The 24,290-nt window shown below is 37.3% G+C and overlaps 1 protein-coding gene across 2 annotated transcripts in view; it reads left to right on the forward strand.

Moving 5' to 3' along the window:
* LRRC7 (leucine rich repeat containing 7) overlaps nt 1-24,290 on the forward strand; it is a 583,417-nt gene that overhangs the window by 356,989 nt on the left and 202,138 nt on the right. For both annotated transcript variants that reach the window (XM_016189360.2, XM_016189361.2), the window contains exon 8: nt 21,657-21,720. In XM_016189360.2, the coding sequence (XP_016044846.2) occupies nt 21,657-21,720 (64 nt within the window). The remainder of the gene's footprint in view (nt 1-21,656; nt 21,721-24,290) is intronic.

A 24,290-nucleotide genomic window follows, 5' to 3' on the forward strand; every position in this document is an offset into this window, starting at 1 on the left:
AGTGTGCATGGAATAGAAAGAGAATGATCCCATGAAGCAGACATGAAAGTACAAAGGAAACAGAAGAGTGCTCTGTCATACAATCTCTTGAGAGAGGAAAATACATTCATAAAGGACCCAATCAATAGTTGACAAAAGCTGAGAGAGTCCAAAGATAAAGACTGAGAAATTTTAATTGGGTTTGAAATTGGAAAAAATTTTGGACATTGATACCTAATAGCAATCCTTGAAATTGTCCGCTGGGGAGCCAGAGACGACCCGAACTGCCCCTGCGGCTCCAGACAGACTATGACCCACATAGTCAACGACTGCCACCTCTCCAGATTCAAAGGAGGTCTCGAAACTTTACATCAGGCTCAACCTGACGCTGTTAACTGGCTACGGAAGAAGGGCAAATGCTAGAAGAAGAAGTGCTCAATATTATTCATCTTGTTCACTCAGTAGACTGAGGAAAGTACCATTGTACCCCTTACAGATTAAGAGGTTGGTGACTCATGAAAGTGAAATGAATAGATTAAGTCAGCTGACAGCAGCAGATGTAGGAGTCCATTCTAGATTTTTTTCCTAAATTAGCAAGGCAGGCAGGAATAACCACGAGAAATACTAAGTCCCTAGGAACAAGACAGATTCATTAGACTGAAGAATCTAGACATCCAGGGAGCCCTGAGTTGATGAATGAATGTTTGATGAGAAAGTAAAACAAACTGCCCGTGTCAAAGAGGAGAGAGGAGAACATCTTGCTCTCCATTGTCAAACGCATGTCCTGGGAACACAGCAAAATCTCAGTGATTTTTAGCTTCATGAACAAGAAAGAAATATTAACTTGAGTTAGTCATTAGGTATATGATGGATAGGTATATCATGGTGGAAGAGAGGGTAGCATACCTATCTCACGCTTTGTCTCAGAACTGGTTCTTGAGTTCTCCCACTCCATTTCAAATTTTTTAACAGACTCCTATAATAGTGACTTGGAAAACATAGATAAAACACTCTTCCATTATTATTTAGGTCCTCTGAAATATTTCAGCAAGTCAACAAAGTACTTTGAAATGTTATTTAAGAGCAAAGAAATTGAATACATTGTACTTAGTTAAGAGTTTTATGTGCAGAATAATATATGCATGCATGATTTAAGTTCTCTCTCACAAACTAAAGACTGCATTCTTAATAAAAAAAACATTTTTAATTTTGATTTTTTAAGTTTTCATCTTATTATATATATATTATTTTAATGAGAGAGAGATAACTAGAGCACTGCTTAGCTCTGGCTTATGGCAGGGCTGGGAGTGAACCTGGGACCTAGAACCTCACAGCCTCAGGCATGAGAGTTTGGTGTTTTGTTTTTTTTTAATCATGATGCTGTGTCCCCCAGGCCAAGTGCACAGATTGGAAGAAAATGTTATGTGCCATTGTAAATATTGGTCTGCTGATTACATTGATGCTTAAAGATGGTAATTTATACTTGCACTTTATCTTCAATGTTAACTATATGCAGTAATGTTTTTTAAGTTTTTACCTGGTGTTGATTTGGGCTGCTTCAGTGGAATGTGAATGCTGATTGATATAGTGTTGTTGTTGTTAATATTCCATTCTTGAATAACCTATATGCTTTATAAGAAGGTCAGATGGTAAGGCAGAAAAATCTCAGGCAAAATAACCGTACTGGACTATTTTGAGCTTGGCTGATATCCCAGTACATTTTTCAGATTGTCCAAGAAAGATGTGCATGATGTATAATTCTATAAATGTGAAATACAGACACATTAACCACATCTAACTAATAAAACAAAGTAAGATATATGAAATATAATACTCCTTATAATAACACTGATTTTTCCTCTACACTAACAGGAGGATATGAACTACAATAATGACATGAAATGGTCATATCAATTTGTAAATAAATACCACTTCTAAATGACATTTTTATATTACATTCCCAAATAAACTAAAATTCTAACAAAATGCATGGCATAAAAGATCATCAAAAATAATCTATGTACTTCCTGCTTACCCACTAAACATACAGAAGTAATTTTTCTTCGGGTTTGTATGTGCACCCCTAGCTAAACTACTGTAATCACTGAAAGCTCAGCTTTTAGAGCATCTGTGTGGTACAGAAAGTGGTACAGTGAATAAAGCACTAGAAACTCACCGATGAGGTTCTGAGTTTCTGAGTTTAATCTCTGGCAGCTCATGTACCAGAATGAGATTCGAACTCTCTCTCTTTTGCTCCCCCTCCCATTATTAAATACAGCTTTTTTTTTAAGCTTAGAGCGTTTGCCAAGTTCTTTTTTTTTTAATTTATTAGATAGAGACAGCCAGAAATTGAGAGGGAAGGGTGTGATAGAGAGGGAGAGAGAGAGAGAGACCTGCAACACTGCTTCACCACTCGTGAAGCTTCTCCCCTGCAGGGGACCAGGGGCTTGAACCTGGGTCCTTGCACACTATAACAGGTTCACTTAACCAGGTGTGCCACCACCCAGCCCCACCAAGTTCTTATACTGTAATTAGTAACCACATGAATTGAGGCTACCCTTCTTGCCATATCCTGTGAAAATGCTTTAAGATTATTGCACACAACTTTCATTTATATGCAAACATATTATAATGCAATGTCATATTTTTATTTAAAGTATTAATGTATATATTTAGATGAAACAAAGAAATTTCTCATGTAATTAAGGTATTCAATAATTTAATGTTATGTTTAACCATAATTGTATTTATCTGAGAAACCATAGTTTGATTTCTCTTACTACTTAAACATAGCCAAGTTTGAAATCATTGTGTTAATGAAATTTTAGCATTTAATTAATTTGAATAAAATGTAATACACAAAAATGTAAATTAGGAGGCCTGGCAGTAATGCTGCAGGTTAAGTGCTCAAGGACTGGACAAAGGATCCCAGTTTGAGCCCCTGGCTACCCACCAGCAGGGGATCGCTTCACAAGTGGTGAAGCAGTCTGCAGGTGTCAATCTTTCTGTCCCCTTCTCTATCTTCCCCTCCTCTCTCCATTTCTCTCTGTTGTATCTGCCAACAATAACAAAATCAATAGCAACAATAACAACAAAAAGGGCAACAAAATGAGAAAAATAAACTCCAGGAGCAATGGATTTGTAATGCAGGCACCAAGACCCAGGAATAACCCTGGAGGCAAAAAATAATAATAATAATAATTTTTAAAAATGTAAATCTATCATTTATATCATTAATTGAAATGGGATTGGTAGCTTTTCTGAAAAAAATTAAGGACAGTCTTAGAGTACTATCATGATTAATTGTTTCAAGATGGGTCCTGCAAAATAAAAAATTATGTTCAATGAGTATCTGTCATTATAATTTGTGATCAGTTATCACTTTACAGTATACCAAGTATAATAAATTCAGGCTCCTAAAGTGTATAAATGACTATCATAAAATTCCAATTTTTACATTAAAAATGATTACTTAACTAGGCTAATTTGAAATAGCTATGGAATATCAATTTTAGCTACTTCTGTGTTTCCAGAGATGGCAAACATTTTATAAGTGGCTTTGTTATAATATATGCATTTTTATTGCATTCAGCCAATGATTATCTAAAAATACACCTGGACATAAACTAACAAAATTTATTAAGATAAGAAAAATCCCAACAAAAGTTGCTCTTTAAACACTTAGTAAAAAATCAATGAGAAGAGTTCTTTTTACAAACCAAGACATTTTTTTCACAACTCTTTTAATCAGAATTCTTTTTATATACTAAAGTATGCTTTCCAGTTGCACCATTTCATAGATATCTCTTGCTAATTTCTTTCCGTCATATTTTCACCAATAAGAACCTATCAAAACAATTATTCAGATACATCTGAATATTCTGCTTATTATGAGAGTTGATATATTTGAGAATTTTATAAAGTAGAGAGTGTTTGTTAACTAAATTTACTGTATGAGAGAGATGAGTAAGAGAGACATGTTGAGTAAAACTCAGAATAAAAGGCCAATTATTTCTTAAATTGCTTGAATCAATAGGTTTGTTATTATAGAAAGTTCACTGAAATGAGTAGAAATAACCTTGAAACTTCCAGAAAGATCATTTTCATGAAAATGATATATATTATTTTACAGGGTTTTTTTATATTTATTTTTTTCTTTTGTTGCCCTTGTTTTTTTATTGCTTTTGTAGTTATTATGGTTATTATTGATGTCATTGTCATTAGATAGGTCAGAGAGAAATGGAGAGAGGAGGGGAAGACAGAGGGAGAGAAAGACAGACACCTGAGGACCTGCTTCCCCACTTGTGAAGCGACTACCCTGCAGGTGGGGAGCCAGGGACTGGAACCTGGATCCTTACGCCTGTCCTTGTGCTTTGTGCCACGTGCTCTTAACCCACTGTGCTACCCCCGAACTCCCTCATTTTACAGTTTTTATATGAATTTTCTTTCTCCTTCCAGGAGGCATACTTTTTTTTTTTTTTTAGGCATCTGATCCAGTTCCACTCAGCTTCATTTTCTGTTTCTGTCTATCAAATATTTTCCCCTTACCCTAGAGCTGAAGGAGAATCTTGTTTGGTACCTACTTCTAATAGAGTTACAGTAAGAAAACAACATTCTCTGCCCTGTATTGTAGACCATTTGATACTTATTTTAATCACCTCTGCATTAGGAGTTCCATCCTTTGGGCATTGAAATTGATTTTTCTCATCTTAGCATCTGGAGATCGAGAGTGTGCCCCTTGCCCAATCGCCTGAGACTATACAGTGACACCTACAACAGAGGATGCGGAGGCAGCCGCTTTTCGAGCAGCAGAAATGGCAGCATCAGGAGGTCAGCACGAATAGACTTTGGAGGGGTAGTTCTCCCAAACTATACCATGAAACCAAACATTTTTGGCGTGCTGCCTGCCGATGGGGGCTGCCTTCTTACTGCCTAGAGCTAGACAAAATGTTTGGTCTTTGTTAAAGTTTAACAATGACTTTTCTGACGAATATCAAGAAATCTCACCCCCCCCCCCAGCCATGTGTGTTCAGCTGCATTCACTTTCAATAAACGTGAAATTTCTTCAGTCTCAGAAACGCATTAACACCCTGATTTTGGGAGTCGGGCGGTAGTGCAGCGGGTTAAGCACATCTGGCGCAAAGCACAAGGACCCGCATACGGATGCCGGTTCGAGCCCCCGGCTCCCCACCTGCAGGGGAGTCGCTTCACAGGCGGTGAAGCAGGTCTGCAGGTGTTGATCTTTCTCTCCCCCTCTCTATCTTGCCCTCCTCTCTCCATTTTTCTCTCTCCTATCCAACAACAACGACATCAATAATAACTACAACAATAAAACAACAAGGACAACAAAAGGGAATAAATAAATAAATAAAAATATTTTTAAAAACACTCCTATTTTGTCCATTTATTTTACTATTTGTATTAAGGTGCTGTCACATATGATTTTTGCATAAACCTTTTAGAGTAGATAAGGACATGACATCATTTTAAAAGTCATCAAGGAATTGTTCAATTCAGTCAGTTGTGTTCTTCAGAGTTTGAATACGTTTGCACTTTTTCTGCCCCAATCCATCATGACACTCCACTGTCAACTGATTTCCACAGATATCCCCCAAGTAAAAATATGAAAATCAAGTGACTGGTTTCATGTGTCCTTTCAGTTAACTTAGTTTAAAGTGAAGCAGTGTTTTGTAGCTATAAAAATAGTTTTAATTAACCATATTAACTTTATTTGTACAGTGCAGTGACATAGCATTTCAATTTGTATTTAAAATAAGTCTAATAGCATCTGGATGGTGATGTGCCTGGTTAAGTGCTCACCTTACAGTGTGCAAGGATCTGGGTTCAAGGCCTCAGTTCCCACTTGCAGGGGGAAAGCTTCACAAGCATCACGTGAAGGAGGTCTGCAGGTCTGTCTGTCTCTGTCTTTCCCGCTCTCTGTCTTTCCCGATTTCCTTTTTCCCTCTAAATTTCTCTCTGCACTATCAAGCAAAATAAAGTTAAAAAAATAAATTACAAAAAAATGAGCTTTGTGGTATTTTTGCAAAATGGACAATAAACATAATGAGTACATTTTTCTTTAACATTGTATACATATCGGTTAGAATATGTCTCAGACTGAAGTCTTAAAGAGTTTGAAATGCCACACACATCCAGGAGTTTCTATGACCCATCCCTCCTTCTTAGAACAAGGCAAGATAGAATGTGTGTAAAGCAGTTCTGCTGAAGGGATTGTGTGATTTTACTGCAATAAACCATGCTGAATTTCTGGTTATTTGATAACCTGCTACAATTGAAAGCTTGTATATATGAGATGAAAGAAGCTTTTCTTAATGAAATAAAAGTAACAGGTAACTTGAAGAACTGCTGTCAAAATCTGGAGTGTCTTAAAATTGCATCAATAGAAATGAGTACAAAGTTAAATGTTAAATTAAATGCTACTAGGGTACGGGTGGTGGTGCACCTGGTTCAGCACAAATGTTCTAAGCAAGAGAAGGAAACGTTAGCTTTGTGAATGAGATGATAATATTTATTAAGAAGGGTTCACAGACAACCTCCCCATGAAAGCATCCAAGAGTAAAAGCCACTCACTCATCATTTAAACAGCCCTATAAAGGCACAGATTCCAAGGCATAAAATTTATTCATTCTGAGCGCATAGCTCATTAATCTGTAAGAAATGTGTACACTTGTACAGCCATTCCCACAATGCAATTTTCAGTCATCCCCACCCAAAAGCCTTTGTGCTTATTCCCAGTCAGTCCTCAATTCCAGTTTTCCACTGCAGGCCCAGGACACTCTCAATTTGATTTGTCTCTGCAAAGTGTCCTATTCTAAATATTTCATGGAAATGGAATCATAGAACATGGAATCATACTTAATCTGGCTTCCTTCAGTCAACATAATGTTTTTAAGGGTTTTGACAAATTGTTGTGAATCAAGCAAGTATTTCATTCCTCAAAACTGTGAATACTGAGAAAACATACATACAAGAAGGATGCCATCTGAGTCTGGCCAAAATGTGGAGAAAACAAGGGCTTGAGGGACTGAGCTGGTAAAAACAATATGTTGTGGGAAAGTGTTAAGTTAGAATAGAATTTTGAGATTCACAGTCATGTGAGAGTAGACGGGAACATGAGTACTTGTAAACATTGGACTATATGGTTACTTCTCTAGAGGCATCAAAAATTTTTCAGTTTAACGAACTAAAATCAGTTCTCTAAAGTACACACTGTTTTATTATTTAATTTTGTGAAAGAGAGAGAACCCAGAGCACTACTGAATGATGGCATATGGCAGAGGCAAGGACTGAATCTGGGACCTCAGAGGTCTAAGGCTTGCAAGTCCAGGGCTCTAATTAGTGGAGCTATTGTCCCATCCCTGAAAGTCTGAATTATTCAAGAGCAATCCAATAAATCATGAGAGACCAACACCTGTACTTAAATATAAGAGGAAGAAGTTAATCAGAGTTAGAATTGTCCTTAGAAAACCACTGAGGAGTCACAAGGACAGCTTCTTGGTCCCTGAGATGAGAAGCATTGTTTTTCAGAAAGTGCAGAGTTAGTTCTCAGTTTAAGAAACAGAATTATGTGGCATTATGCAGTCTTCCAAGTCATAAAAATAAACAAAAGATTGAAATACCTTCCCTCTCAAGTTCTCTGTTTCTACCCAAAATAAAGACATAATAGAATCTAGTTAAGTATATTACAATGGTGAATACTGAGGGCAAACTACAGAGGTCAGATGTTAAGATACAGTCAATAGACCATCATCATAATAAAGAAAAGTAAAAAGAACTAAGAAATATTTTTCTCAGGGTCTTGATAGTGACACACCCAGTTGAGTGCACATGTTATAATGCTCAAGAACCCGGGTTCGAGCCCCCAGTTCCCACCTGCAGGAAGAAAGGTTCATCAGAAGTGAAGCAGTGCTGCAGGTGTCTCTGTTTTTATCATTCTTTATCTCCCCTTCCCTCTTGATTTCTCTGCATCTGCACACTAAATAAATAAGTATTTTTTTAAAGAAAGATTTTTTAGAAACTTAATCCCAAAAACTTTCAGCAGAGTGTTGTTCATTGTTGGCATTGATTTTGTTTTTAAAAGGAGAAATGTTGACAGAACCAAACTACTTAATCAGATTTTTACTCTGTCGCTTGATGATTTTATTTGGAAAGGATTTTCTAGACAACAGACACAACCATGCTTCTATACAACAGTAATATAAGGCATCTTACCTTAGCATCATCTTTTGATTGACCACAGCACTACTTACATTACTTGCCCAAGGGCCCAGTATTCATCTCTAGCACTGACATATGCCCTATTCAATGCTCCGGACTGTCTCTCACTTCCTAATAGATGACAGGTAGTGTTGGTCTGCTTCTAATTCTGCTTCTAAGACCCCTTCTGTTGCATCGCTTAAAGTTGTGGTCTATTTACATAATCACTGCTTTACCTGAGACCCGCCCTGCTTACAGGGCATTGGTTTAATCCCCACTGGTTAGATGCAAGCTTGATACGCGCACTTTTTCCATCTCCCCACCCCCTATCCTACGTATTTCCGCTTCCAATCTGACACTTCCGCCTCAGGAGATATAAAGGACAGGATTTTCTAATAAAGAGAGATTTTTGATTGATTGCACTGCATCCCCACTCATCAATAAAGACTGAACTGCATTCCCAGCTCAGCCATGAGTCCCTGGTCGTCTCTCTCCCACCTGCGAAGCTAGCCTGGCATCTGGCACCTGAACAGGGACCATCAAGGAAGATAGATAGTTAATTGTTAAAAATAGGTCTCTTCCAAACAGTTGACATTTTCCTAGCCTGAATATACTTGAAGGCAGATGCATTACAATTCAGCATGGGGTTCCCTCTAAACCAATAATCTAGACAAAACTTATTTGGCATAATACATATACATATATAGCATATATATGGAGAGAGGGAGAGAGACTATAGCACAGAAATTTACATCAATGCAGTGAGAGCTAGAATTGAACCTGGATTGTACATACGGCAAAGCAGTGCACTATCCATGTGAGCTATTCTGATGGCCCTAGTATTTTCCTTTTATGTATTTCCCTTTCCTTTTATATATTATATTATTTATTTGGGGACTTCTAGTGGAAAGGAATTCATTAATTGTTGCTTATCTGAAAATTTCTTCATTGTTCCTTCAAATATAACTTAGATAGTGTATTACTGTGTGGAAGATTTTTTTCCCTTCATTTTTTTTCCTTTTTATTTAATTTATTCTTGAATATGGGGAGAACCAGACATCACTCTGGTATATGTGCTGCTGGGGACTGAACTCAGGATCTCATGCTTGAGAGTACAACACTTTATGTACTGTGCCATCTAATAGACTACCTCAAAATTTTGAGTATGTCTTGCCAGTCCTTTCTAGTCTTAAGAGTTTCTATTGAGAAATCCACTGGTAGCCTTATGAGTGTTCCTTTCTAGGCCACTTTCTGCCTTTTTCTTGTAGCATTTAATATTCTCTCCTTTTCTTTGATTTGAGCCATTTAATTTTTTATTGTAGAAAGTCAGATTTTTATTGTATATTGTCATGTTTTCTTATGTCCAAAGAATACAAATTATCTTCTACTATTGGGAATTTTCTTTCTTTTTTCATAGTAACCATTAGTCTAATCTGTATTATTATTGTTGTTGTTGTAACAACAGTAATTGCTTTTTTAAATTTTTAGTATTGATTTAGTAATGATTGACAATATTATAAGATAGCAGGGGTACAATTCCACACAGTTCCCACCACCAGAGTTCCATGTCCCATCCCCTCAGTTGGAAGCTTCCCTATTCTTTATCCCTTTGGGAGTATGGACCAAAATTCCTATGGGGTGCAGAAGGTGGAAGGCTTGGCTTCTGTAATTGCTTCTCTGCTGGACATAGACATTGGCAGATAGATCCACACCCCCAAGCCTGTACCTTTCTCTAGTGGGTCAGGTGAACCATTTAGTTATTATGTACCTTGGTGAGCTTTGCTTTGGCTTTATTTTCTTGAAGTTTTCAGTATGCCCTGAATGTAAGGGCATATATATTAAAAATAAATAAAAGAAAAATATTGATTGCTTTTTCTCATATGGGGAGAATAAAGAAACAACTTCATATGAACACAAGGTTTTGTTATCAAACTGTAGAACTAATGTTTTCTAAAGGGGGTTGAGAATAAAAGAAGGGGTCACAAAAGTGTAGGGGGGTCAGTGGACTTTGGTAGAGGGATATATGAATGTTGGTTCTTGGTGAGGGGCAAGATGTGATAACACACTTTGATGAGGTAGGAAATTGTAGTTCTGAAATCTTATAAACAAAAATTACCTCAGAAACAAAACTATCAATGAAACAAAAGGAAATAACAATGAGAATCAAGGAAAACTTTCCCAGCATTTGTTTAAAACATACAATGTATGAACTTTCTTTTTTTAATATTTATTTATTTTCCCTTTTATTGCCCTTGTTTTTTATTGTTGTTGTAGTTACTATTGTTGTTGTTATTGATGTTGTCATTGTTGAATAGAACAGAGAGAAATGGAGAGAGGAGAGGAAGACAGGGGGAGAGAAATACAGACACTTGCAGACCTGCTTCACCACTTCTGAAGCAAACCCCCTGCAGGTGGAGAGCTGGGGGGTCTCAAACTGGGATTCTTATGCTTTGCACCATGTGAACTTAACCTGCTGCACTACCGTCTGACCCCTAGTGAATGAACTTTCTAAAGCTATATTCAGTCTTTTCAATGAGTGCTTGTTTCTGTGAAGCCAATGTTTTAATTCAAGGAAAGTCATGTGTAAAAGCAGAGATGAATTATGTAAAGGACTCAGAGATTGACTTGGGTGGGATATATTAGCTTGTGAATGTCAAAAGATGAGATTTGAATAATAGAACAGAACCTACTCATGTAGAATTTAGTATGCCTGAATAATGAATGATTAAACCAACAAAGAGAAATAAGTCTAATTTTATCAAGTAAAGGAAAGAGAATTATAACTCTATCAGGTAGTACAATTGTCCAATATGCAGAGTTCTAAATTTTTTACTTGTAGAAACTCATTTAGTCCTGATAACTCTTTGAGGTAGGTCTTACTGTTATTATATAAAATTATAGATATGGAAGCTAAAATATAAAGAAATCTATGCTCAATGTCACAGTGGTAGAAAGACTAGGAAGAAGGGTCATGTCACTGACCTATTTGATCTGTGCAAGCTCAGAAATCTTGTTCTTAACTTCCATACCATAGCTGAGTGGAGGTCACCCAAAATGGATTGAAGCTTTAAGGTTGTGTGTCAACTCTTAGAGGTTTGAATATATATAGAATTCGAATTGTTTTGCTAACATCTGTGAATATAATATCACAAATTTCTTTTTTGTTTGTTTTATTAAGGACAGTTGGCATCTGACACATGCTTAAAATGTAAAATTTGATAAGTCTTGAATATATATATGCATATACATATACATATACATATACATATACATATACATATACATATACATATACATATACATATACATATACATATACATATACATATACATATACATATACATATACACATGTACACCAGTGAAGGCATCACCATGATCAAGTAGGAGGTGTAGCCATCACCCGCAAAAGTTTACTCTGGGCACTGCTCACCCTCTCCCCACTCAAATAAATATGTTCTTTCTGTCACATGTATTAGTTTGAATTCTCTAAAATTGTATAACAAATGTGTTCACAAAGTAAATTCCCCTTTTTTGCTGGTTTCTCTCACTGAGAATAAATATTTCAAGATTCTCTACTTGTAATGTTTATCAGTCCTTTTATGTCTGAGTCACAATGCATTATATGAATATGCCAGTTTTTCACTTTACCTCTTGGCACATGGGTCCTTTTCTTCCAAATTTTTAATTACCACAGGTAGACTGCTGTCAGTGTTCATTTACAAGTCTGTATAAATGTCTGGAGGAAGCCAGGCACAAGGAACATATATGAAAGAAGATGTCTTAGGGATCTAGTACTTGTTTCTTTCTGCACTGTGATATTACGTGGACCAATAGTTCAGCTATATGAAAGGTTAGTGATATATTTGCTACCTAACTGCTGGATTTTCTGATAGGAAATATCTTCCAGGAGAGCAATGATTATATTTTTTAGTCTTTAAATTGCTGACACATATAATGGAAACCTTACAGTAGCACTAATTATAAGCTTTTTATAACCACTTAGGAGGTTGTAAAGTTGCTGACGGCTAAACCACATCTAAGTACCAGTAATTAGTTTAACATCTATTAATATCTACTCAATAAATATTTGATGCACCAGTGACAGAGCTATTCAGTTAATAAATTTAAAAGGCTTAATTGGCAGGAAATTTATAAAGTGAAATATCAGAACACATAAAAGTAAAGAATTTACTTAGCACATTATTTTGTTCACAAAAATAATGATGTGAGAAAGTAGAACTTACTCATGCCAAATTGCTAAGTGCTTTGTCATGTTGACAAAAAGTTCATCTTTCTCCCATAAAGTTCAAGTTAAAAAAATAATAAAGCGGGGGCCAGGTGGGTGGCACATCTGGTTGAGCACACATGTTGCAATGCTCAAGGACCCAGGTTCAAGCCCCAAGTTCCCACCTGCAGAGGGAGAAGTTTTGCGAGTGATGAAGTAGGGTTGCAGGTGTCTCTCTGCCTCTCTCCTTCTCTCTCTCTCCCCCTACCCTCTTGATTTCTGGCTGTCTCTACCTAATAACTAAAGATAACAAAAAAAAATAAATAAGTAAAAGTAAAAAATAATGAAGCAGTGGTTGAACATCTTACTGTTTTAAAGCAATATTTGCTTTATGTAAATATAATTACCTATAAATAATAATGCAATTAATATTCGTTGTCTTTTGCAGTTCTTTAATGACTTTTTATTATGAGTGACAATTTACAATGATCTTATTTAGAGTATATTTTGTATTCATTTCTATTTTTATTATCCAGTTCATTGTTTCTGATAATTATCCAGTTACATTTCATTTCATAAAACTTCTAAATGCAGATTGTTATACTCATATTTTAGCTAGGTGATCTTTATTCCAAATTATATACATGAAAAAAATCAGTCTTGGTTGCAACCAATCTGAAGTTCATCTACTCAAAAATGGAAGTTATAATGAACATATGCAGTTGAAATCACACAGACTTCAAATTATCAAAAATACCTAATTTACTTCCATGAACTGAAAGACACTTTCCAGAACACCAAATTGCAGAGAAGAAAATGTCTAGTTCAGTCCAATGTAAATATTTTAAGGAAAAGCTGAACTTACGAAACTACTGTGGAGTAATTTTCTTTGAAGATATATCAGCTCAAAGAGGAATACAGATGTTTACAACTGGCATCTTAGCCCTGCATCTGAAACTGTACAGTCATGAAGAATAAACACATATATAGAAAGAAAATAGTCATGGTTTATTTTGAGAATCAGAAATTATTAACATTAGAAATCACACCAAAATACATAGAATAATTTTTTTTAAAAAAGGTTACATCTATAGGAATTTTAAATAGCTTATCTGTTTAATTTTGATAAGATGTAATGTCTTTCTAATAATAGTTGTCAATATGTGGAATATATGATCAGTGTCTTTGTTATAGTAAGACCAATGTTTTTTTATCTCCTCTAAAGTGTCAACTTTATCCTTAAATACTAGTATTCTCATTAGAATTCTTCTTCTTTTTTTTTCAAATAATTTTATTGTGGGGATAGTGGTTTCCATCACAGTTGTTGGCACATGAAGTCTTTAAGTTGCATTCTGTCCTTTCCACGGTTGCAGGGTATTTGTGAGTTGAGCATCTTCGTCACTGACTGTGTTTCTCCTCAGCTTTTACTTAGACAGTCACTACTGCAAGGACAGCCAAAAATTAAAGTCAGTAGAAATGGAAAATAACAGATCAAAATTTCAAACAAATAAGTTTGACCAAATTTTTTTTATTTCCTTTTGTTGCCCTTGTTGTTTTATTGTTGTAGTTATTATTGATGTCGTCGTTGTTGGATAGGACGGAGAGAAATAGAGAGGGGAGGGGAAGACAGAGAGGGGGAGAGAAAGACAGACACCTACAGACCTGCTTCACCGCCTGTGAAGCGACTCCCCTGCAGGTGGGGAGCAGGGGGCTTGACCCGGGATCTTTCAGCGAGTCCTTGTGCTTTGTGCCACCTGCGCTTAACCGCTGCGCTACTGTCTGACTCCCAGTTTGATCAAATTTAAATACTCAGAAGATTTAGGCATATCCAAATCTGTATTTTCAGGAACTTAATATGACTGTTACTGGGATTGTTAAAAACTCATTCTATCATCTGCAAAAAAAAAATATATATATATATATGTATATATATATATTTATATAGATATAGATTTTTTTTTACTCCTACTCTAAGAAAGGCCCTGGAGGAGGAGGAGGATGAGTATGTGGAGGAGGAGGAGAAAAGGAAAGAAGGAAGGAAGGAAGGAAAGAAGGGGAGAAAAGGAAAGACAGGTTTCACATAAACAGGAAATCATCTAAATTATTTCCATCTCTTCAAGTCTCAAACTGTACAGTTGATTTTATGTGAAAAGTCTTGCCAATAATCAGTCAATTTAACAATTCTTTCAGCAACTTTTTCCAAAACATTCTGGCTGTCTGAATTTTTTGTTCCATTCTTAAGCACTTTTTTATAGCACTTTTTCTTTAAGAGAAAGATTTGATTAGAGATGTCAAAGCTGTGCCAACGCTTACACCCAGGGCCGCATACTTGCGAGTCTTGAGCTCTGCTCACTGGACCACATCTCCTAAACCAGCTGAATTTTTTTAATTTTGTATTTATTAAAAGGAAACATTGACAAAAATATAGGATAAGAGAGGTACAACTTCGCACAATTCCCACCAGAACTCTGTATCCCACCCCCTCCCCTGATAGCTTTCCTATTTTTAACCCTCTGCGAGTATGGACCCAAGGTCATTGTGGATGAAGGAGATGGAAGGTCTGGCTTCTGTAATTGCTTCCCCACTGAACATGGGCATTGACAGGTCGATCCATACTCCCAGCCTGTCTCTCTCTTTCCCTAGTGGGAAAGGGTTCTGTGAAGTGGAGCTCCAGGACACATTGGTGGGGTTGTCTGTCCAGGGAAGTTTGATCGGCATCATGCTGGCATCTGGAACCTGGTGGCTGACAAGAGAGTTAACGTACAAAGCCAAACAAATTGTAGACCAATCATGGACCTAAGGGCTGGAATAGTGCAGATGAAGAGTTGGGGGGGGGGGGTCCCTCCATTTTGTAGACAGCTAGTAGGCATATTTTAGTTATGTTCCAAAGGTCTTGGGGCTATACTAGCTTTTTTTTTTTCTTTTTCTTTTTGCCCCTGAGCCTGAAATTTGAATAGCCATTCTGATATGATATTTTTTTTTAAGTCCTGCAACCCCCTTTGATGTTCTTGGAAAACAACTATTTTTTTCCTAAGGCTATTTCTTTTACCTTTACTTTTAAACATTATTTTTGCATCAACTGTTTTTTCCATTTTTTTCCTGGAAAAAAGATAAGAACACTTTATTAAGGAAGTAAAATATATAAAAGCTTATATATGTTGTATAGTATCTTGTTAGGAAATTACTATTAATTTTCTAAAAATCCCTATTACAAATTGAGCTTTTATCTTTGTAAATATTCTAGAATCCCTACTAATAAGAGATAATTCATTTGTCTTTGAATGGAAAGCATTAAAGCACTTCAACTCAGATAACCCTTTACTCCCCCACCCACCCCCAGTGAAAGTTGTCCTTAAATATTTTAATAGCTAACACCACAAACTGAGCACTTGTGATATGGCAAACATGATACTATTTCAACATTCTCAATCACTCTATGACATAGGGACTCTCATCAATGAAAAATGTTCTTTAATTTGTTCACAATCAAACAGCTAGTGAGTGATAGAATAGGTTCAGCTAGTATGAACCTGGAACCCATCCAGGCCTGAATCTTCTTTTATATGTGTAGTTCTGTTTGTTGCTATATTTCAAATATCCAGAGAAGTGAAGAAGTTGGGTAAAAAATTCACCTAACATTTACTTTGTCATTTAAAATTTTGAACCTATTATTGGAAATTTCTAGAGGACAACTCAGTACAAAATCAAGATATCACCATGCATAAGTGAGCTAAGATGTATATTCATTGTAGCACTTGTGATAATGGTCCTGTTACAGTATCTCGCTGGCAACTATGAGTTAGTTGTAGGTGATTCCTTGGCAAATATTAATTAATTAATTGCATACAACTAAGTGCCTGAGCAGTTTTTGTCTTTTTTTTTTATTATTATTTATTTAAGAAAGGAAACATTAACAGAACCGTAGGGTAGGAGGGGCGCAACTCCACACAATTCCCACCACCCAATCTCCATATCCCATCCCCTCCCCAATAGCTTTCCCATTCTCTATCCCTCTGGGAGCATGGACCCAGGGTCATTGTGGGTTGCAGAAGGTAAATTGTCTGGCTTCTGTAATTGCTTCCCCGCTGAACATGGGCGTTGACTGGTCGGTCCATACTCCCAGTCTGCCTCTCTCTTTCCCTAGTAGGGTGGGTCTCTGGGGAAGTGGAGCTCCAGGACACATTGGTGGGATCTTCAGTCCAGGGAAGCCTGGCCGGTATCCTGATGGCATCTGGAACCTGGTGACTGAAAAGAGAGTTAACATACAAAGCCAAAGAAATTGTTGAGCAATCATGGACCCAAAGCTTGGAATAGTGGAGAGGAAGTGTTAGAGAAGTACTCACTGCAAACTATAGTGTACTTCTGCTTTCAGGTATATATTTTACACTAGTTTATGGATACATGTGAACATATGCTCTGTCTCATGGAACCTGGTCTATATCTAGGTTTTGGGACTTTGTTAGGAAGTGATCCACCTGGGATGGAATTAGAGAATACTATGAAAAGAAAGGTCTCACCCGAGTAATGAAGCTGAAGGGTTGTCATTCCACACCTGAAGTCTCTGGACACAGTCTGAGCTGAAGCGTGTTGAGGTGGCAATTGTTGCGTTGATTAGGTTGCGATCGGCAGATGCAATATTATTTGATATGAATTGGGAGAGGCATTCGGGAAAGTGGGCCCTACCCTAAGGTTCCAGGACTGGGGGAAATATAGGCTCTATAGTGGAAATGTGAGGTTCCTGCTGTCTTAGGGTTCAAGAAGACAATGGATAGTTAATGTTATCATCACATTATTTGGTAATTGGGTTAACTGAAAAGCCCCTTTGTTAGGGTTTGCTGTATAATACCCAGTATCTTGTATATAGCTGTGCCACTGGTTGCTTCTGATCTACTTTGTCTGTGCCTGAGCAGTTTATCTTTGTAAATGTGGTAGAATTCGAACTTATCCCGGATAAGGCATCGCTTCTTTATGCATTTGCACACATCTTTGTTAAACAAACACTGACTGAGAAGCTACTGAGGCTGAGAATGAAACTGGGACATTACTTGCTCTCATGATGTTTCAGTCTAGCAAGGGAAAAGTAACTAGGAAATACATTTAAATACCTTTATTTTTTAGCATTAATTATTTTTATTTATTTATTTGTTTATTTATTCCCTTTTGTTGCCCTTGTTTTATTGTTGTGGTTATTATTATTGTTGTCATCATTGTTGGATAGGACAGAGAGAAATGGAGAGAGGAGGGGAAGACAGAGAGGGGGAGAGAAAGATAGACACCTGCAGACCTGCTTCACTGCCTGTGAAGCGACTCCCCTTGCAGGTGGGGAGCCAGGCCTCAAACCGGGATCCTTAACTCAGGTCCTTGCGCTTTACACCACTTGTGTTTAACCACTGCGCTACAGCCTGACTCCCAGCATTAATTATTAAACAACAAATGTAATTACCTACTTACTACTAAGTGCTCAGAAGGAAATGAGACAGGAAGAAAATACAGTGGAGGGAGGAGACCTTTATCTTAGAGAGTAGAGCTGGACTAAGAAAATGTGGCTTAGGTGATTAAAATGAACCAGTTATGAGAAGATCTGTGGGGTGTTGGGCAGTAGTGCAGTGGGCTAAGCACAGGTAGCACAAAGCACAAGGACCCCAGTTCGAGCTCCCGGATCTCCACCTGCAGGCTAGTCACTTCACAGGCGGTGAAGCAGATCTGCAGGTGTCTGTCTTTCTCTCCCCATCTCTGTCTTCCCCATCTCTCTCCACTTCTATCTTATCCAACAACAACATCAATAATAACTACAACAATAAAACAATAAGGACAACAAAAAGGAATAAATAAATACTTTAAAAAGAAGAAGAATATCTGTAGGAAGGACATTATGGGAAAGAAAGAACGGCAAATATTACATAACAATAATAAAAAATGTATACATTTCTCTGATCTTAACATATATAACATGACCATAAGTTGGTAACTACTATTTAATGAAATGAATTTCATTAGAATGTGTTCTTTCAGATAATTAGGCAAACTTAAAAATGAATTTTTCAAAGTAGTAAGATGTTTGGTGATTGGGGCATGGTGCAGCAGGCAAAGTGAGTACTTTGCATCTGTGAAACTTAGGTTTCATTCCTAATAGTCCTTACTTTTGACTCACTGGTGCCCTCCTTTCTCTCTTTCTCAGTAAATAAGACCAAAAAAAAAAAAAAAACACTACATAATTATTTCAATAGATAAAGAGAAAGCCTTTGACAAGATCCAACATACTTTCATCATCAAAACACTAAAAGAGTAAATAAAACTACATGGAAAGTTCCTAACTCTAGTTGAGTGTAAGTACAACCAGCATCATATTCAATGATGAAAAAATGAAGTGTTCCTAGTTAGATGCGGTACTAGACAGGGCTGCCCACTATCACTGTTAAAATCAATATACTACTATTATAACTAAAATTCTGTTAACACAATTAATATTCTACTCACACAATTAACTATTCAGCATACTGTTCAAAGTCCTAGCCATAGCAATAAGACAAGAAAAAGAAGTTAAAGTGATACCGACTGAAAGAAAAGAAGTTAAACTGTCACTACTTGGAAATGATAGGATAGTATGCATAGAAAGGACTAAAGAATCCAGCAGGAAGCCCCTGGATATTATTGGACAATACACCAAAGCGACAAGTTACAAAATTAATATACAAAAATCGATGACATGCCTCTATGCAAACACTAATTTGGAAGAAATTCACAAATCAGTCCCATTTGCTAAAACAGCAAAAAGATAAAATATATTAGAATAAACACAACAAAGGAAGTGAAAGACTTGTATACTGAGAATGATGAGTCACTATCTGATGAAATAGAAAAAAGATGAAGATCAAGTTGGCAGACTGATTTGATTACACAAGGAAAGGGTACTTGGAACATACCTAGAACAGTCAGGAAGTAGATATGGTAGGGCACACTCCAACTAATCAGTAAAAGAGAGATGATAAAGGCCTGAGTATCCCTTCAGAAAGGCAGATCTGGGGAGCCAGGTGACAACACACAAAGTTCGAGCTCTGTCTGAGCCCCACGCTCCCCACCTGCAGGGGGCTCACTTCACAAGCAGTGGAGCAGGTCTGCAGATATCTTTCTCTGCTCCCTCTCTGTCTTCCCCCCTGCCCCAATTTCTCTCTGTCCTATCCAATAACAACAATGGAGCAGTGGATTTGTTGTGCAAACATGGAACCCCAGCAATAACCCTGGAAGCAAAAAAAAAAAAAAAAAAAGGCAGATTTGGAGAAGTAGGAGAGGAGGGCTCACCCAGTAGAGTGCACACTTGACCATGCACGAGAACTCAGTCCAAGTTCCCAGACATCACATAGGTGCTCCACACAAAGAAGACACTTCACAGGTGGTGACGCAGTGCTGTGGTGTCTCTTTTTCTGTCTCTCTCTCCTTCTGCCTCTCCTATCTTTCACCCTTTATGTAAAAAAGAGAGAAAGAAAGAAAGAAAGAAAGAAAGAAAGAAAGAGGGAGGGAGGGAGGGAGGGAGGGAGGGAGGAAGGAAGGAAGGAAGGAAGGAAGGAAGGAAGGAAGGAAGTCAAAAGTAACATACTCGTGCAGGCACAAAGTCCCAGGGCTTCCCTGGAACCAAAAAAAGAAAGTATATCTCAACTGAAGGTGACAATCTCCTTACATCTAGAGTGTGACTAAGAAAAGTGATTGTCTAGAATCTTGTAGATGTCAAAGTAATCAAATTGAAAGGTGTAAAATGCAAGGAACAATGTTGAATGGCCTTGAGATATGTAAATGAAGATCATATGTGTACATATAGATTGATTTATTTTTATTTATTTTACCAGTGCTCTGCTAAAGTCCAGCTACTGAAGTGCTGGGAATTTAACCTGGGGCCTTTGGTGCCTTGGGCATGAGTTTTTCCACATAGCCGTTATGCTATCTCTTCAGGATGTAATAATTTTCATTGTTCCCTCACCTCTACCCAGCGGTAAATGTCTCTGACAATGTCTAGAGACATTTTGGATCTGAAAAATGTGGAGAGGAAACTGATATGAAACCGAGTTCTTGAGAGCTGCAAAATGCTGTTGAGCACACAAGATGGCTGACTCCCCTTAGCCTTCCAAGCTGCTCAGACAGCAGGGTTTCTGTTGACAATTTCTAATGGAAATTTTTTTAATTTCTGCACATTAATCCAAAATATTTTACATCTTTAAGAGTAACAGAGCAAGACAGATTAATGCCATAGACTTGGGCTGTCTTATCAGAAAAATCTCAGCTTCAGAAATGCTCCTTTAGTGTCTTCATATATATGGGAGGATTAATGGTTTACATTAAATACAGTTGTTGATACATGTGTAAAATTGTTCAATTTTCTATAGAACTCTCTCACCTCCAGCCTATGTCCTGTTCTACAATCATGCACCAGGACCTGAAAGCCACCATTGTCCCCACCCCATCCCCCAGAGTCCTTTATTTGGTGCAATACACCCAACCAGTCCAATTTCTTTCCTTTCCTTTTCTTTCTCTTTTCTTTTTTCTTTTTTTTTTTTGTCAGTCTTACTAGTTTGGATCCTGATAGAATTAAAATATTATTATATACACGCATCTTGGGACAGTTTGACAGAATGATTATAGTTTTAGCAACTACTACATGAAGAAGAAAAGCAATTAGCTGTGTTATGGACTAAGATCTTGTTAATAAAGACAGTTTGAAAGTTGTGGATTTTAAGAAATAATACGGGGTGACATTGTCAGAAACAGAAATATGAATGCAGGGGTGGAACAAACATAGGATAACATTTTCCAAAAATGGAAAAATGTAATAGTGCAGTAAAACTTTGATGACAGTAATTCATGCTGATCATAATAAAATATGATTATAATAAAAAGATGGAAATGTAATAAAATATTTGAAGTGATATAAAAATATATATATATATATATATGTATCCTACCCTCTGCCTCCTGCTGATCTAAAGAATCACTAACTTCCTAGGTCTTTATTAAGCGACCAGCCCTGTATCCCAGCTCTGGATAGGTATTTGGAAACATGATAAGCTGCTAAATGTTTTCAGATTTACATACCTTACTGTATATTTGCACTTTCTTCTCTGAAGACGTGTTCATTTCTATATACAATATAGCCAAGTGAATCTGACAAGTCTATTGAGTAGCATGTCTTTTTAAGTCATGTGTGTCACACACCACCTCACATTAGTATTTTCTTCCATTACAGGTCAATGCACAAACTGGCCCAGTTGGAAAGACTTGACCTAGGCAATAATGAATTCAGTGAGCTGGTAAGCCAATACTTTTTCTGAACCCTGGACATGATTTCATTTGCTCTGACATTGTTGCCCCCAGAGACTGAATCCTCAAGTGCTCACTTGTGCTTGCAACTATACAAGTAAATTCTGAAGGCAAATGAGATTGTGTCACTAAACAACTAAGTCTAGGAAGACAACTGGATGATGCTCAGATTCTTTTTTTTTTTTTTTTTTTAATGCAATAGGCAGGTGAAGAAAATCACAATTTGGAGCACCAAGTAGGTGGAAGATCCCAAGTTCATTCTGCTACAGACACCTTGTTTGATTCTGATTTGACATGTTGCCTTGTTAACTTGGTGGGAACTCTTAAAGTGGTCACAAACACCCAGCATTCTCATGTGGTTGAACAGGAGCTAGACCAAGACTTGATTAACTTCATGTCCCTAACTTGAAGATTTCTCTCTAAGAAGCTGTTTAGCAGCATCATAGGAAAGGTCTGGCCTCGTGGACTTGTTTTTAATTATTCCTAAAAGAGTCTGTATGGTGGCAGATAATATGACTTCTCTCACTCCACAACTGGAAATCTTCTAATGCTTTCAGTTTCAAGTTTTCTTTTATAAAATTTTATTTTATTTTTTATTATTGATTTAATAATGATCAACAAGACCATAGGATAAGAGGGGTACAATTCCACACAATTCCCACCACCAGAGTTCCATATCCCATCCCCTCCATTAGAAGCTTTCCTATTCTTTGTCCCTCTGGGAGCATGGACCCAGGATCATTATAGGGTGTGGAAGGTAAGAGGTCTGGCTTCTGTAATTACTTCTCCTCTGGACATGGGCATTGGCAGGTTGATCCATACTCCCAGCCTGTTTATATCTTTCCCTGGTGGGTCAGAGCTATGTTTTTATTATTTTATTTATTGGATAGAGACAGTCAGAAATCAAGAGGGTAGGGAGAGATAGGGAGGGAAAGAGAGAGACACTTGCAGCCCTGCTTTGCCACTCACAAAGCTTTTCCCCTGAAGGTGGGGACCAGGGGCTCAAACTCTAGTCCTTGTGCACTGGATCGTGGGCTCAACAGGTGCACCCCCACCTAGCCCCCTCAAGTTTTCTTTCAATATTAACCTGTAGGCCAAAATTTCAAAAAAAATATTAGAAAGCAAATATTTTCTTTACCGGCAGATTCAGTCTTCTTTATTCAGATATTTTTCTCTGGAACATCTAAATTTTGAAAACTCTGTCCATCTGACATGTATTCTAGTTATTTTTAAATGAAAACATTTAAGTAAGTAATTATCTTTTCTATCTCAGCTATGTCTCTTTGTGAGCTATGCAAATTACTTCACCTCTCTAAGCCCCCATTACTTGTTCTATAAAATGGAGGGGTTTTTTTTTAACATTTCCTCACTTACAGAGTTTTATGTAATAATTAAATGAAAGAATGTAAATACAGGGCCCCCAGGGGGAGTGATTTTCATTAAATGTCACTGTAAAAGAGTGTCAAATGTAATTTACACCAGATTTTGAAAATACAGTGAAAATTAATTTGTTTTACTTTGACCAAAGTTAATCTGATCTCTGTCCCAGCTCTTTGTTGAGGGGAAAAAACAGATGTTCACTCTTCTAGGATTACACTTTTTTTCTAGTATAAGAACTACATGGTCGGTTTATGTTGTTTGTTTTCATGGCATAAAAGTTTTCTCTCTCTTGGGGTCAGGTGGTAGCAGGTAAAGTTCACATAGTACAAAGCTCAAAGACCCACACAAGGATCCAGGTTTGAGCCTCCTGCTCCCCACCTGCAGGGGAGTTGCTTCACAAGTGGTGAAGCAGGTCTGCAGGTGTCTATCTTTCTCTCCCCCTCTCTGTCTTCCCTTCCTCTCTCCATTTCTCTCTGTCCTATCCAATAAAATAGAAAAAATGGCCACAGGAGCAGTGGATTTGTAGTGCAGACACCGAGCCCCAGTGATAACCCTGGAGGCAAAAAAAAAAAAAAAAAAGTTGTCTCTCATGGTATCCTCTGACCTGCCCTGACTCCTCTCAAGAGGAATTTGGGTGTGTGCAAAGCAGCATGCATGCTCTCTCACCCAAAGGAAATGGCTGGTTTTCAGAAGTATGCTGGAATAGGTGGCCAGAGTGCTGTTTTTGTTCCTCTTCTCTCCTTTGTCTCCCTCTCTCTTTTTAAGATTTATTTTATTTATTTTGACTTTTACCTGCCACCAGGGTTATCGCTGGGTCGCCATACTTACACTAGGAATACGCTGCTCTCAGAGGCCATTTCTTCCTTTTATTTATTTTATTATTATTATTATTGGATAAGACAGAGAGAAATTGAGAGTGCAGGGGGAAACAGAGGAAGGGAGACAGAGAGACACTGCAGGCCTGCTTCACCACTCCTGAAGGTGTGGACCAGGGGCTCATTCATTCATGGTAACATGTACTCAACTGAGTACACCATTTGCCCATCCCCCTCCCTCTCTCTTTTCTCCTAAAAAAAAAAAAAAGTTCTTAAAATACAGATTAGGCTGAGGCGCTAACTCTGTAGTATGTATAAGGACCTCAGTTCGACCCTATACCACATTAAGTCAAAAATAATTTAAA

This window comes from Erinaceus europaeus, chromosome 13, assembly GCF_950295315.1.
Source record: "Erinaceus europaeus chromosome 13, mEriEur2.1, whole genome shotgun sequence".
Taxonomy (NCBI): Eukaryota; Metazoa; Chordata; class Mammalia; order Eulipotyphla; family Erinaceidae; genus Erinaceus; species Erinaceus europaeus.